Source organism: Talpa europaea (assembly GCF_964194135.1).
Source record: "Talpa europaea genome assembly, chromosome: 12".
Lineage (NCBI taxonomy): Eukaryota > Metazoa > Chordata > Mammalia > Eulipotyphla > Talpidae > Talpa > Talpa europaea.
Genome location: NC_140079.1, coordinates 72,307,319 through 72,323,796, shown reverse-complemented (window position 1 = coordinate 72,323,796; position 16,478 = coordinate 72,307,319). Strand labels below are relative to the sequence as shown.

The window sequence follows — 16,478 nt, the reverse complement described above, 5'->3', positions numbered from 1 at the left end:
CTTGGAGCCGCCCGCCCAGCCAGCACCTGAGGCTGTTAGGGTGTCTCCTTCCCTCTGCGCAGAGCTGCCCCGGGCCCTCTAGGTGGGTGTGCAGGGAGCATCTTGACCAGCTGCTGGTGCTGCTCCTAGGCTGCCTAGCCCATATTCTCGGTGTCCAGGAGCTGCCCTGGGCTAGACTGAGCATAAGCAGAGGGAGCCTGTCTGCGTGGGGCTCAGACACACACAGCGAGTTGGGTGGTGTGGCTGACGAGGAACCTTTATTTCATAAGGAGCCACAGACCTTGGCTGCCAGTCCTTGGCTGCCAGTCTGGCCAGGCTTCTGGGTACAACTGGGTTTGACTGGCATGTGGGTAGAGATACCTCGGGGAGGGAGCAGGAATAGGGCCCGCAGAGTACTGCCCACAGGGCCACCTGGCCAGTTTTCCAGGATGAAGGGTGAAGAGGCTGGAGGCCCTTTGCTGCAGGGCAGGAGTGAACGCAGGGTCTGGGGGATGAGGGAGCATCATGCCAGGATGTCCCAGAGCAGCTTAACCCCTGCTGACCAGAGGTATGTCCAGAGGTTCTGTGCATGGGGTGCTGCTGCCCAGGCAGGTTGATGGGGTGGAGCTCATGGGTCCCAATCACATAAAGACACTGCCCATTCCGGGCAAGTGGTGGCATGTGGGCAGAGGAGGCTGGGGTGTCCTGCAAATGGGCAGGGTAGGAGGTGCAGGTGGGGCTGGGACGTGTGGGGAAAACCCCAACCTCCTGCCCATGCCTGCTCCCACCTGCAGAAGCTGAGGGCTGGCGATGGTCAGGGACAGTGGCTGCAGGCTAGGTCACAGTCTGGCGGCTGAAGAGGTCAAGGGTGAGAGCACTGAGGAAGGCAGGGATGCTGTCCTGGTGCAAGAGATGCAGCTCGATGAGCTCCTGCACGGTGCGCGAGAACTCTGTCTCCAGCAGCTGCATCTTGGCACTGGAGGGTCCCGCGGCCTGCAGCAAGAGACATGGGAGGGCGGTGTTAGTTCGGTAGGGAGTTTCTGGATGAGCTCTCCACTCCCTTCCCCACTGGCCTCTCGAGCAACAGAACAGTAAGGAGCAGGAGACCTAGGGGCCCAGGAGGGCTGTCCTGGTGGGGGCCTAGGTTCTGCTGTCTCAGTTTCCCTCATCTAGTCAGAGGGACGGGCCTGTCCCTGACCCCCAGCAAGGCTTGCCAACTGCTCGAGGCCAGGTATCTTCCAGCAGGTAATGTCATTTCTTGGGTGTCCTGTGTGTGGCAAGGCCAGTTCCAGTGGGTGGGGGTCTCCCCACGCTCTGGAATCCTGGAAGATGGGACCGGGCGGGTAGATTCCCATTCACAGATTAGCCTACCCAGCCAGTCCCCTCTGTCTAAGCCAATGAAGACCATGGTCTGAACACACCCACAACTCTATCACTCAGGGTATAAAGGGACAAACAACTCAGTGAAAAAGTAGGTAAAGGATGTGAATGGGCTTTCTCTAAGGAAGACATTTCGATGGCCATGGTGCACATGGAAAGATGCGCAACACAAATCAGGCCCACGCTGAGATGCCAGCTCCCAGCTGCGGCCACAGCCATAGTTAGACAGAACCAAGGGCCAGTGAGGATGTGGCGAAGGGACACTTGTGCAGGCTGCTGGGGTGTAAAATGTGCAGCATGGGGGACAAGTCTGGTGACTCCTCAAAAAACTGAACACATGACCCAGCTGTTCCACTCCTAGTGCCCAGGAGAAACATAATGCCTGCCCACACTCAAGTCCTACATGGACACCCACGGCAACAATGTTCACAGTCCAAAAGGAAACAGTCACCACGGGATAGACGGACAAATGGAATGTGCCCCTCCATCAATGGAATCTTTTTCCAGCCTGAAAAAGGAAGTTCAGACAATGCTACGACGTGGATGAATCCCCAAAACATATGCCAAAGACGGCACCTGCGTGATTCCACTTAACAGGAAGTGTCCAGAAGGACAGACGAGTCCATGTAGAGAGAAAGCAGGTGAGTGGTCATTAGGGTCTGGGAGTTCGGGAGGGATTGAGGAGTGACTGCCAGGGGGTAGGGGTCTCTTTGTGGGGTGATGAAAACATTCTAAATTAGGTGGCTACATGGCTCTGAAACTGCTAGAAAGAACTGGGTTGTACACACCAGTGGGTGAATTGCATGATATGTGAGTTATAGCTCAGTACAGCTGTTAAAAAAAAGCTCTCTTCTGTCCAGCAGGCTGGTGGGTGCTACCTGCTCCCCCAAGAGCTGCAGGGTACTGCTGTGCCCCAGCACAGGACTGGCAGTTCACTCTGCCTGTATGCCTGGCTCGCCCTGTACTGGAGTGGCCTGGCCTGGGTGTAGACCCCACAGCTGGCAGCATGCCCCACACAGCCTCTCCCGCACGGACAGGGGCCTAGGAGCCCTACACAGCCAGGTCCCATGTGCCCTCAGGGGTCCTCTCAGAATCCAGGAATGCAGTTCCACATCCACCTTCCCTCTGACTCCTGACCCCAGACCTGCCGCGTGGCCTTTAGAGCCTAGTGCTCGGGCATCTAACCCACTGAGCTGCCACCGATCTTGTTTGCTGCCTCACTTGGCCGGCCCTGCCTCTGAGCAGCCTGTTCCCCTGCCTGTTAATACATTTAGCCTTGTCATAGTTCAAGACAAACCATTTTTAAACAAAAATAAGAGAAACCATTCTGACCTTTTACCAAGAAAATTCTTTCATTTCTGCCTCTGTTCTTGATTCTGATTCCTCCCCCCGCCCCCCTTAAATGTCAGAGGGGCTGATTCTTCTACAGCTGTGGGAAGGGGGGTGAAGTAGATAGTGGGGTCCAGCACTAGCTGGGGGTGGCAGCACAGCAGATCCAAGGCTTATTTTCTTGGCTCAGCGGATCTGGGCTAGCCTGTGCCCCGTCTTCCTCCTTCCAGGCTGCATGGAGCCCAGGTCCTCCTGGCCAGGTCTCCTCTGCTCACCTAAGGGTAGTCTTCAGCCAGTTCTCACTTAAACACAGTGGTTCCCTGATGCCTGAAGGCTGTAGGGCCTTAACCATTGTTGATGTGAATCAGTCTTACTCTCCATGAACTCCAACTGACCCAAAGCCCATCTTTGGCTCCCTCAGCCCACCACCCAGCACTCATAAGGGGCCTACTTGGTGCTTGCTCCATGCTGTGCAGTTCTGGGAACTAAGACCACAAAGACACGCAGGGGCTGGGGGGGCTGGGTGGGAGCAGTGTGCATGTGAGGGGACCAGGGTGACTTTCTCACCCAAATCAAGGTGAGTCCAAGTGTCTGCACATGCCAGCTTCTGCTGCCCAGCTTGAGGAGCCCTGCTGTCCCTCCCCCAGGGTACCTGCTCCCTCCTCTTGGCCACACTTCCCATTGTCTGCTGGGGTGTGTGTCAAGGGGCATCTCTGCGCAGACTCAGCCCAGCAGCTGTGTTATCAGAATGTGCCACTGGATTATGCCGCACCATCCATCTCTGCTCAGTCCTCTGCCATGTTCAAATGCCACCCAGTCCCTAGGTACCTTGTAAATCACTCTAATTAGGGGCTGTTCACTTAAAATTAGACCACAATTTTTTAAAAAGCAAATTGCCTAGTAAGACATGTTGACTGTGGCTGGAAATATTTACGGGACTGACTGCGCTGTCTGTCTCTGCTCCCGCCCGACATCTGGGAGTGACAGGCAGCAGTGTGGCCTGCAGGCGCCCTGTGGGAAGTGAGACTTGCAGCCACAATGAAGACCTCTGCTGCCATAGAGCCCAGCCCAGCTCACCTCAGCTTCCTCCCACCTGAGACAGCAGAGCAGCAAAGCCAAAGTTGGCCATCACAGTCGTGTCCATGTAGCAGCAGTGGGGGAGCATGGACATGTGAGGGGCACTGGGGTATCACATATGGGGAGCAGCACTGATTTCAGGGTCAGGTTGGCTCCTCTCCCAGTTCTGCCTCTGCAGTCAGTCTGAAAAGCACTGCTTGAGATAGCCGCTGGGCTCACATAGGCTCCAAAGGGGTTTATTACTGCAGTCTTAGTACCCCTCAAACTTCTCAGGGTCTCAACCAGCAGAACGGCATGAAGTGATGCTCCTTCAGCAGCAGTGCCCTAAGCAGGGAGCCACTCTAGCCAAGGAAGGGCCCAAGGAGAAGAGATAAGACATGCCTCTCCTTGAGGCGGTTTCTCCTTCCGTGACCCCCAACTGCAGGGGGTGGCTTGCAGACAAGGTGTCAAGTGAGAACAAACTCCTGGTATGTACAAGACTGCCTTTTCCTGAGGGCACTGAAGAAAATTTCAGAAATGAGGAAACAATGAAGGAAGACAGAGATCAAACCCACGTCAAGGTAGGAAACCCCAAACCTGATTCAAAGAAACCCCAAATCTCAAATCCTGATTCAAAGAAACAACACAAGTAATATAATAAAATGATTAAGCAATCAGATAGTATAAATGCTGGTCTCCTAAGACACTGAGTGCTATCTGAATGTTGTTTAATGACGTGGTGGTGCTGTGACCACGTCATCACGTCCCTGCAGCTTCCTGAGGAGTGGCTGTCGCTAGAGTCCAAGCACAGAGATTCTTGTGCTGGCTGAGAGTAAAGAAGAGGTCAAAAAAACAAAAGGTTAGGGTACCTCAGAGGACACAGGAGCCAGAACTCAAGGAGAGGACAACAGGAAAATCATGAAATGTGGAAATTAAACAGCACACTTATCAAAAGAGGGCGTCTCAATGGAAACGAAAACACAGAACTGAGTGAAATGAAACCACACAGAGTCCCAGAGGGTCCACCTGGGATGGGGCAGAAAGGGGTGGTACTGGGCGCCCATGTTTGAACCCAGGGGGACCTCAGGCCAGCGAGCTATGCTCCAGCTCAAGAAATGAGAGAAAAGCAAAAAAAACCTAAAGCACACGGAAGGAAGAAGTGGTGAAGATTAGAGCGGGAATAAAAACTGAAAACAAAGAGAATTATCACAACAAAAGTCTGGTCCTTTGAAAAATAGCAATAGAATTGGCAAACCTCTAGCAAAACTAACATAGATAAAAGAGAAAAGATAGAAGTTACTAATGTCAGAAATGAAATGGGGGAATATTACAATAGATCCTGGAGGTATTAGAAGAATATCAAGAAAATATTAACCAAACCCCTTGATGCTCATACATTTGAAAACTCAGAAGAGCTGGACCAATTGCTTGCAAATCACAAAGTACCAAAACTTAGCTAAGATGAAATAGATAACATGAATAGCCCTATAACCATTAAAGAAATTGAATTTATAATTCAAAAATTCTGCAAAAAGAAATCTCTCTAGTACCAGATGGCCTCTCTGGACAATTTTATCAAACAGTTAAACGAGAATTAATTACTAATTTTACACAATTCCCCCCAGAAAGCAAAATATAAGGAATACTTCCCCCACTAAGTATTAACTTGATTCTTGAAATTATGGAGAAAAAAAGCAAAACCCAGACCAGCATCTCTCATGAACTTCAATCCAAAAAAATCTTCAACAATTATTAGCAAATTTACTCCAGGAATATATGAGAAACATGCACACATATCTTTTAGGTGAAAACCACACCATGAGAGCTTCTAGGTGACGAGTCAAGCAATCACATGGAAAATCAAGGTAATTCAACCTATCAAGAGGCTAAAGAAAAGTCATATGATCCATCAATTGTTGCAGAAAGAGCTTTGGACAAAATTTAACACCCATCTGTGATTAAAAACCTCAGCAAACCAGGACCAGAGCACATGAGGCCACCTCGTGGTACGGATGGTGCGGTACAAGTACTGGCCAACGCCCAGTCACAGATCCATGGAACAGGCTAGAGAACCTCAGCGCCTCGGAGGACACTAAAACACACCCAACTGCAGCCTTTTCCAAAAAAGGTGCTGCAGCAGGTTGATGTCCACATTAAAAAAGAAAAAGATTTCTGGTGGTGCAACGGGTTAAGCACAGTACTATGAAGCAGCCTCTGCGGCACGAGTTCAATCCCCGGCCAGCCAGGGAGCAACCCACATGGCGAAACAGACCTCTCCTGTCTCGCCCGTTGCTCCCCTCAGCAGTGTATTTTGGTCAGTCAGTCTGTCTGTTCTGTTCCCCACTCTGTCTCCGGTGAATCCTCTCACCACCCCGCATCTCTGGCCTGTACCCCAGCTCTTGTATGCATAAATAAATAAATCTTTTTTTTAAAAAAAGGAAAAAGAAAAAGAATTCTGACTTAAATCTGACACCTTATACAAATTTAAGTCAAAAAGTATCATGGATTTAAATGTAAAATACAAAACTTAAACACAGAAGAAAAATTTCAGAGCCTAGGAACAGGTAAAGAATTTAGACTCGACACAATAGCATAACCCATAAAATAAAATGAAAATAGGGCCTCCCCGGTGGTGCAGCAGGTTGAGCGCAGCGCTGTGAAGCTCTCTGAAGCCTCTTCAGTGCAGGTTCGATTCCCGGCCAGCCAGAGATACCCACATGGTGTGGCAGACCTCTCCTGTCTCGCCCACTGTTCCCCTCAGCAGTGTTTTCGGTCTGTCTGCCTGTTCTGCTCCCCACTCTGTCTCTGGTGAATCCTCTCACCCTCCCGCGCCTCTGGCCTATACCCCAGTTATTGTATAAATAAAATAAATCTTAAAAATAAAATGAAAATGGATAACTTGGACCTTGTCAAATGAGCGATATTTGTACTGTGAAAGACCCTTTTATGAGGACAAGACAGCAATAGGCTGGGAGAAAATATCTGCAAGTCACACATCTGAGAGAGGACTGAGGTCTACAAGTCCGGTGCTATCTTCTAGAATTGAGGTCCACAGGTCTGCTGTGTCCATGACTATGTTCCGGCACTTAGAACAGGGTGCAGCACATGGGAGGCTCCACAGACAGAGCTGCCCACAGCCTCCCCTTCACACACTTCCATGAGGCACATCCCACTCACTTCTGGGATTCTCTAATTGCTCTTTATCCCCAACTAGCGCCTTCTCTAGGACAGGACCCTGTCTGCTTGTCTCTGCTCTGTTCTCAGGACAGACCTGCATTCACCGTGGCCACAGGGAGGAGGGAAATGCACACAGAAGCTATGATCAGGACAGAACAGCTAGTGAGTGTGACCTGGCCTGTTTTCTGCACGCTCCCTGGCTTTCCTGAGACGTTCCCTCAGGCTGCTGTGAGGCCTGGGGGAGCCAGGATGACTGGTGATTGTTTTCGCAGTGGCATGAAAATTTCATGTTCAGATCTGTGGCAACAGACACCTAATTGGACACAGCTCCAGGTGGCCCTGTTTCCTGTAAAGCCCAAACATCCTGACTTGGTCTTCTCCAAGGCCCTTTCCTTCCAGGGTGACAAACAGATACACCGAGTGTGGCAAGGAGGGGCTGGGAGGACAGGAGCCCTAGGAGGTTGTCTGGTACCACTTCAGAATAGGATGGGGCAGTGGCCTCAGCACCTTGGAGGACACCAAAGCACAACCAACTGCAGCCTTTTCCAAAAATGGTGCTGTAGCTGGTGGATGTCCCCAGTTAAAGAAAAAGAATTCTAACTTAAATCTGACACCTTATACAAAATTTAAATCAAAATGTATCATGGATTTAAATGTAAAACATAAAACTTAAACACAGAAGAAAAATTTCAGAGTCTAGGAACAGATAAGGAATTTAGACATGACCCCAACAGTGTATCCCACAAAATAAAATGAAAGTGTATAACTCGGGCCTCATCAAATGAGTGATGTTTGCACCATGAAAGTCCCTTTTATGAGGACAAGACAGCCACAGGCTGGGGCCAGCCAGGCCCACTCACCTCTTTGCTCAAGGAGGGGCCGGGGAGCAGAAATGCAGGACCATCAGTACTTGCCAGCCCACACCTTGGCCTGCTGTGTTCCTGGCCTCTGTGAGTCCACAGGCCCTCTGGGGTAAACAGAGTCATCATCATACTTAACCCACCTACCCAATAACTTCTCCTGTTCCCCCATCTAGGCAGGCAGGCAGGCCCCTTGCTGCTGACATAGCAACATCCTGGGATTTGAAGTCAATGAGATCTAGCTGACCCTGGTTTGACACCTAGAAGCTGTGTGACCTGGGCACACCGATGAAGTTGTCTGGGTTGAGGCTGAGGAGACTACATCGAGTCCGTAAAGGCACCTGGCCACAGGAACTGTGCAATAGGTGAGCAAGATTAGCGTCCTCTAGGAAGCAAGGGGTCCAGCCTCAGGCTCTCCTGCTGCACAGGGACTGGTCTTCACCATGACTGAGCAGAGACGGGCCTCATTCTCCCAAGGGACCCCGGGCCTGTGTGACCTGGGATGTGTGCTGACACCACTCTCAGAGTTCAGGGAAGGAGAATCTGTCTTGATTAGGCAGTAAAAAAATCAAAGTGCTTCCATCTTCAAACGACTTGTCTAGGTTTCTCAAGCTGAGAATCTGACACATTCCAAGTGCTTTCATGCGCTCACAGGCTGATCTGGGGAGAGCGGCTTAGCCACGTCAGTCAGGAAATCGCCTTGAACTTTTGTGCTGGAGAAAGCCCTGCGAATATGCACTGTGGTTGTACATACTCACATACTCGCCTACACATTCAATCTACCACACACTCACACTTTTACATACAGAGGAAAAGAAAAGACCACTAGAATATTCATTGTGATGGTAACAGCAGTGAGAGAACAAAAATTAAAAGTGGTTCATTATGAATGTCTGCATTTTCCAGATTTTTTTACTATGACTGCATATTACATTTCTAGTCAGAAGAAGTTACATCTATGTAATCTGTGGTGGCTCCCCTGCCTGGGGCGGCACGTACTGCCTTGCTGGAGCTGACACACAAGAGGGAGAGAGGACTGGGACCATGGCTGGTGTGGGTCTCTTGGTAGACTGGCAGGGGAAGTGACCTCCTGCCCGCTTTGTCTCAAGGGTCTCAGGGTCAATGGGGCACAGCTAGAACTCAGCCTGACTGGAGTCTGATGGGAGTGAAAACTTGTGCTTGGATATTTTCTCTGGTGTTGTCATCTCTGGAAACAAAATTCCAGAGGGGGCGATGGCACTCAGGTCAGGGGGATGATGACACTTCATGAGGTGGAGGTGGGGCTCAGGCTGAGGGGCATGATGGGGCTCAGGCTGTGTGTTTGCTCCTCAGTTAACTGTAAGCCTCTTGAGGGCAGGGTGAGGCCCTTTCCTTGATGCATAGGGCCTAGCCTGAGCCTCCAGGTCACACTGGTCAGGTGATGGGGGGGTGCCTGGCTATGGTCCCTGTCAGCTGGAAGGCTGACTTTTAAAAATTTTCTTGTTTTTTGAAAACTTTTTATTTTAAAATAATTATGAACTCACAGGAAGGTGCAAAAACAGTATAGAGTACTAATATACCCTTCTCCCAGCTTCCCCCGAGTATAGAATTTCAGATACTTAGTATAACATCAAAATGAGAAAATGACAGGGGTCACTGCTGCCCACTAGACGCAGTTTTCACAGGCACTGGTATGAGTGTATGTGCAAGTGCACAAATGTAAGCACTCTGGCATGTACATGTGAACAGCCTATGCAGTTTGCCTGAGCACGCAGCTCTGAGTAACCACCTCCCCAGTCAGCACATAGGTGACCCCACTGCATGAACCCGCTCCTGCAGCCCCTTGGAGCTGCTGTCTCGGGGGCTGTCTTTTCAGTCCTAAAAAATCTCAAAGGCTTAACCATAGAGAAGGGACTCCTCAGGCTGTTTTGTTAGAGTTTGCAGAGAAATGTCAGGGTGACAAGTACCTTAACCCTGACAGATGCTGCCTGGGGTTAGAGGACATGAGTCCAATGACCAGGGGTGATGATGGCTGAGGTGGTACTCTGCAAACTGAGTGCAGGTCTGGGTTTTCCACATGGGCTATACCACCAGTCAGACCACAGTGCTCCAGAGAACACTTTCACTTTCACCAAGCCCTTGAGGCTTTTAGTTCACATCCGGGTGCTACACAGCTCTCCTAAGAGCCTGTGAGATCAACCACTGCACATGCTGAAGGGCTGTGAGGGGAAGGGCACAGGGACAGTGGCCACCACAAGTCCTGAGCACCATGTGAAGTGTCTGTCTAGGGTTCTTCGAGAACTGGCCATGGATTCACTCGCTGCCTTCACAGCCCACACTGGCTGCTCTCTACCAAGCTTGGCCCCATTGGTTCCTGTCATCTTGATGACCTTGTCCCAGGCCACACTGACCACCCAGCACTGCTGTGCCCATCCAGCTCATCCTGGCCACCTCCAGAGGTTGGTCATTTCTGCTCCACAGTCTGTCCCATAGGCCCAGGTGGGATGTGGCTCTCATGAAGCCCTTCCTGATGCCACACTCTGAGGGCCTTTCCAAGGCACCTGCATGTCTCTTGCCAAAGTATTACTCTGTCCATGACCAGTAGCTTTTATTGCTCACCCACTCCTTTTACTCTTTTCTCTGGGTCCTTGGTGCCTAGCACAGGTGAACCCAAAAGAGGGCTAGGCTGCAAGAGAACAGTGGGACATGGTAGCAAGTGGGTCAGGACAACTTGGACAGAAGGCTGAGAACAAATGTCCCGGCATGAAGTTCCAAAGAACGGAAGCTGGCAAAAAAGCATGTCCAGCATGGGGGGAAAATAGCTCACCCAATTATCCCCCGCTTAATTGTACTGAGAAACATCTAAATACTGCATGTTCTAATTATACCAGCATTATTGGAATTTACCGTCCCCGCTAGGGGTGACCTTTTCCCTCACGAGTGATTTGTGGGGAAGGCAAGGCCAGGCCCCTAACAGTTGCAGATAAATCTCAAACCCACAATTATTATTATTATTCTATTTATACAGCTCTCCATCTCTTCTACGGGCGCTCCATTTTAGATCCACACACAGCTGCTCCTATGGCCTCACTAGAGAGGGGAGGAGGGCTCACGTGGGGCGGTGAGGATCAGAGCGGTCACTTCCAGTGATCTCACCCTTCACAGGTGGGTGCTTGAGCCCAACAGCTCACCTGCCAGGGCTTGGCCCAGTTATACCACAGGCTGAGAGGTCCTGGGGAGGGAAAGGAGGCCAGGGGAGGCTGAGAAGGGATGGCATCTAGGATGGGGAAGGCCCTGAGGGCAGTAAACACCAGAGTCCCAGGGACAGAGGATCAGGGAGGAAGATGGGCAAGGCAAGTGGGGTTGGTCAAGAGTCCAGTGGGAGGCTGCTGCTGGGCAGGGCTGCCTCACATCCATACTTATTGGGGGGGGGGTAGAGTGTTAACTGTAAAGACTCACAAAAAGAACTCGAAGGCCCCATTCCTCCTGTGACCCTGGCACCAGTGACCAGGCAAGCCTAAGCTGTCTCATCTGTCACATGGGCCAGTGACTTTTCCCTGCCCAGCCCTCATGTGCAATGACAAGAGAGTAAAAGACACGTAAAGGAAACCTCTTCCCTCCTATCACCCCAACCAGACAACTCACACCATCTTGGAGTGATCTGAGAGCAGAGTGGTTGGTGCAGGGAATGGCAGTCACCAGAGTCATGAGACCTGGGTTCAAAGTCTGGTCCCTTATTCATGTTATGAACATTATACCCTTCCGCTCTGAGCTGAAGTTTCCTTAAGGTAAAGTGGGGACAAGGTGTGTGTTCCCACCACAGATAACAACACATGTCAAATGTTGCGCAGGCGTTCCAACCAAGATGTACTTACAGGGATAGATTTCTCTACCTATCCAAAACAACCAGAAAAAGTAGCTGCAAGAGATGAAATAGGGGTTCCCAGACAGGACATGTGAGGATTAAGGGTAGTGGTATCTGAGAGGGGAAACATGACTTGTGATGGACCATTTATTCTCTTGAGAGATTTTCTGAGGGAGGGGGATCCTGGAAAAGCTGAGAGTTTGGGGAAACCACAGTGGTAGAGGGTACAGGAAGGGAGCCCTAAGAGCCACATATAGAGAAGGCTGAGCAAAGTGCTGATCAGCACATAAGTGTTAACAAACCACCCATGACAGGAGACAACACCTGCTAGGATTAGAAAAAACATCTTCACAGTATGTGAGATTCATATAGAGGTTGAAACAGTCCATGTTACCACCAGCCACATCAGAAATACTTTGTCATGGGGCATGGGACAGAGCACTCAGATGGTCTCACTTCAGGAGCCAGGCAAAAGGATCCCTCAATAGCATGTTGCTCTAGCCCTGCCACAAATCTTCAACCAAGATCTGAAAGGACTGAACTGTTCCCAAGTAACTTCTCCCTGAACAAAGCTTAAAACTAGACACAGGAAAACAAAAATTCCCAGCACCCAACAGAGTAAATTTTACAATGTTTGGCATCCATGAATGATGACTCAGTGTGCAAAAAATCAGGAAAATATGAAGTGAAAAGAAAAATCATAGTGAAGCGAAGAATCAATCAATTGAAACAAATCTAGTACTGATACTGATATTAGAATTAGCACATTGTCTAAAGAGTACAACTTTTTTTCTAACACAAATATGGCAAATATGACAGGGTGCTATTTTGATGTTTCATCACAATATACTGACTTCTTTCTTGCTTGGGCTCTCTGGTTCTTAGAGCACCTGTGGAGCAAGTGACCACACTGTGAACTGATCACAAGGCCAGGAAGTGAACAGGGCCTCTTACCCACTACCCATGAAAAGCTGATGCCACCCCAACCATGTGAGTGAGCATGAGCAGATTCTTTCCCCACCAAACCTGAGATAACTGGAGCTGCAGCTGACAAACTGAAGAGAGGACTTGCGTAAGTCATATCAAATTTCAGGGCTTCAGAAAATGTGAATCACTAATTTTGAGGTAACTGCTTATTTAGTGATGGATAACAGGACAGAAAAAACATAATTGGAAAAAAATGACTTAAAGCTTTTGAAAATTAATGAAAACTATAAACTGACAGATCCAGGAAGTTCAATGAACCCCAAGCACAAAAAATACATGAAGAGAATTACATGAAAACACATCAAAATCAATTACTTAAAGCCAGTAACAACAACAATAATCTTAAAAGCAGTGAGATAAAAACAGACACATTAGCACAATGTAAGAAGACAGGAAGACAGCAGATTTCTTACTGGAAACATTGAAAGTCAGTTGACAATGGAACAACACCTGTAAAGTACTGGAACAACAACATAGATAACTGTTGCCAGTGAAAATATCATTTTAAAAAACAAAGGTTTCTTCAGACATGCAAGGGCTTAAAGAATTCATTACAAGCTGACTGGTACTATAAGAATAGTTGAAGGAAGTTCTTCAGACAGAAGAAAGTTGAAGATGGAAATATGGGCTTCCACAAATGAATGAAGAATTCCTCATTCTTTCAATGAGAGATGAAGAGGCAGCTGCATGAACAGATAGGTGAAATTTTCAGTTATTTTTTGAATATCTGAAAAGAAATATACAATTTAAACAAAAAAATAGTAACAGGTATTATGGGGTTTATTATACGTGCATAAATAAGATGTATAATAAGAACAGGACTAAGGAAGGAAGGAGAGAACTGGGAGGCAGTGTAAGATTTATAGATGGTGCTATATAATCTGAAGGCTGTCTGTGATAAGATGTATACTAAAAGCAATCTGTAAAACAATAAGGCAGAGTTATAGCTAATAAGAAAAAAAAGGGAGATATATGAGTTTATTAAAAAAAATCAATCAGTCCAAAAGAAGAAAAAAAAAAAGAACAAAGGACAAATAGAAAACAAATGATGAGATGAGAAGTTTAAATGTCATCAAAGTTTTGAGCAACTTAAATGTAAATGGTCTGAAGACCCCAGTAAAAAGGTAGATTATTAGATGAGATACAAAAGCAAGGCTCAGCTATGTATTACTTGCAAGAACACATTTTAAATATGAAGACACAAGTAGATTAAAAGATGAAAGATGAAAAGATAAAAAAGTTCAATACTACTAACAAAGCCAAAAGCTGGAATGACTATGTTAATATCAGACAAAGTAGATTTCAGAACACAGAATATTACCAGGGATAAAGGCCATTTCATAATAATAAAGGCATTAATGTATACATGAAATAAAAATCAGTACAGATACAAGAAAGATGAAATAAACTCACAAAGCCAATATTTCAATAACTGTCTCTTCTTAATTGATAGAAAAGATAAAATATCTGCAAAATTTGACAACACTATTAGAAAACTTGACCTAGTTGACACTGAAGCAGAATAAATATTTTCAAGCACACACAGAACATTTACCAAGATAGGCAAGCTTCTGCAGCTGAAAGAAATTTCAATGACTTGAAAAGAATCATGTCATACAAAGTATGTTCTCTGACCACAATGAAATTAAATCAGAAACTAATGACAGAAAGACATCTGGAAAATTTAAAAATATTTGGAGACTAAATAACACACTTCTAAAAAGCCTATAGATCAAAGAAGAAATCAAAAGGGAAATAAGTAATTTTAATTGAAGAGATAAAAACAAAACATCAGAATTTGTAGAATACCACCAAAGCAGAACTGTGCGGAAAATGTATAGCATTTAACATGTGCATTAGAAAAGAAAAAATGTCTTAAATTCAATGACCACAGTTGCTACCTTAAGAAGCCAAAATAAAAAGAACAACCTAGACTCCAAATAATCAGAAGGAAGTAATCAAAGCAAAAATGAGTGAAATAAAAAACCAGAAAAGTAAAAGCAAAAAACCAAACAAACACCAAAACAAATCCAAGCTGTTTCTTTCAAAAGGTTAATAAAATTGATACACCTCTGATTAAGAATAAAAGAGAGAAGACACAAAGTACTAGTATCAGGAATGGAGAGGGAACATCACTACATATTTTACAGATGTTGAAAGGGTAATCAGTTAATACTACGAACAACTTTATGCCAACGTATTTGACAATTTAGATAAAAAGAACAAATTCTTTGAAAGACACAAACTAGTAAACTCACCATGAGAGAAAAAGATAGTATGAGCATCCTCTATAAAGAAATGGAATTTGTAGGGCCTCCCTGGTGGCGCAGCGGTTGAACACTAGGCTGCAAAGCTGCCTGCAGCCTCTACAGCACCAGTTCGATCCCCAGCCACCGGTGAGGGTCCCACATGGCGCACAGACCTCTCCTGCCATGCCCGCTGCTCCCCTCAGCAGTGTACTTCGTCAAGTCTGCCTGTTCTGCTCCCTGCTCTGGCTCTGGTGAATTCTCTTACCCTCCCGCGCTTCTGACTGTACCCAGTGCTTGTATAAATAAATAAATCTTAAAAAAAAAAAAAAGAAATGTAATTTGTAAGGAAAACCTCACAAAGAAATCTTCAAGGCTAGATGACCCCCTTGGTGAATTCTACTATATACCTAAGAAAGAAATAATATCAACTCAACATCAACTCTAAGAGAACTGAATGAGAGGCATACTTTCAAGTCATTCTATTAGACCAATATTACATGTTAACAAAAGAAGACAATAAAATTGTGAGGAAAAACCAAACTACAGAAAATAAACCTAAGAAACAAAGATACAATCATTCTAAACAAAATGGTAAGCCATGTATGCCCAAAATACAAGAAAGATAACACATTATGACCAAGTGGGGTCTACCCTAGGAATGCAAGGCTGGTTTGACATTCAAAAATCAGCCACAGTAATCACATGTCAGCATGTTAACAAAGTATAGAAAAACCACACAATCATCTCAGTAGATGCAGTAAAAGCATCTGACCAAAGCCAGTGTGCACCTCCCCTCTCCCCTCCCCCTAGTTCTGAACAAATTAGGGTTAGAAGAGCAATTCTTCCAATTGAAGGGCATCTGAGGTTAAGGTGAACTCCACTCAGGTCAGAAACAAGAGGATTCTGTGCTCACCATTTCTACTCAACTTTACTCTAGCCAGGAAAGAAAAGTATCACTATATCGAAAAGAAAACAGCAAATTAAGCAGTTACTAGAATTAACGCATAGTGTTAACAAGGTTGCAAAATAAGAACTCAATATATAAAAATGAACTGTTTTTATATACTAGCTAGGAAGAGATTAAAAATAAAATGTACCCTTTTAATGGCATCAAAATATGAAATACTTATAAATTTGACAGAAAATCAAGATACCTATGCCCTGAAGCCAGAGCCAAGAGGAAGTATTCATGTCTGGAAGACTCGATGCTGTTAAAGTGGCAACTCCCTTGAGTGACCTATAGGCTCAGTGTAAGCCATACCAAATCCTAGCAGGCTTTTATTGTAGAAGTTAATAAGCTGAGCCCAAAATTGATATGGATATACAAAAAGTCTAGACAACCAAACAACCTTGTAAAAGAACAAACTGGAGCACTAATACTATCTGATTCAGGACAGTATGGAGACAGTGTGTTACGGGGGTTCCAGAGAGCCTGCCCTCCGTCCCTACCCCATCTTCTACTCCTGGAACTAGCTGCTCACATTCCTCTCATTCCCTGCATGTCTGTGTCCTGAGTATGTCACATTGTCCTGCTGTTGGAAATGCTCTCCTCTCACCCTGTGATCCCCAGCTCTAAGCCACCTCTGGGGAGCCTCCTGTGCCTTGTGGGAGACATCT

The 16,478-nt window shown here is 46.7% G+C and overlaps 1 protein-coding gene across 1 annotated transcript in view; it reads right to left on the bottom strand.

Annotated features, from left to right (window-relative positions):
- Nucleotides 1-813: 813 nt before the first annotated feature.
- Nucleotides 814-16,478, bottom strand: part of MAD1L1 (mitotic arrest deficient 1 like 1) — a gene marked incomplete at both ends in the record, with an annotated part of 349,706 nt that continues 334,041 nt past the window's right edge. Inside the window, one exon of the mRNA XM_084250129.1 lies at nt 814-972. Within this exon, the coding sequence (XP_084106255.1) occupies nt 814-972 (159 nt within the window). The remainder of the gene's footprint in view (nt 973-16,478) is intronic.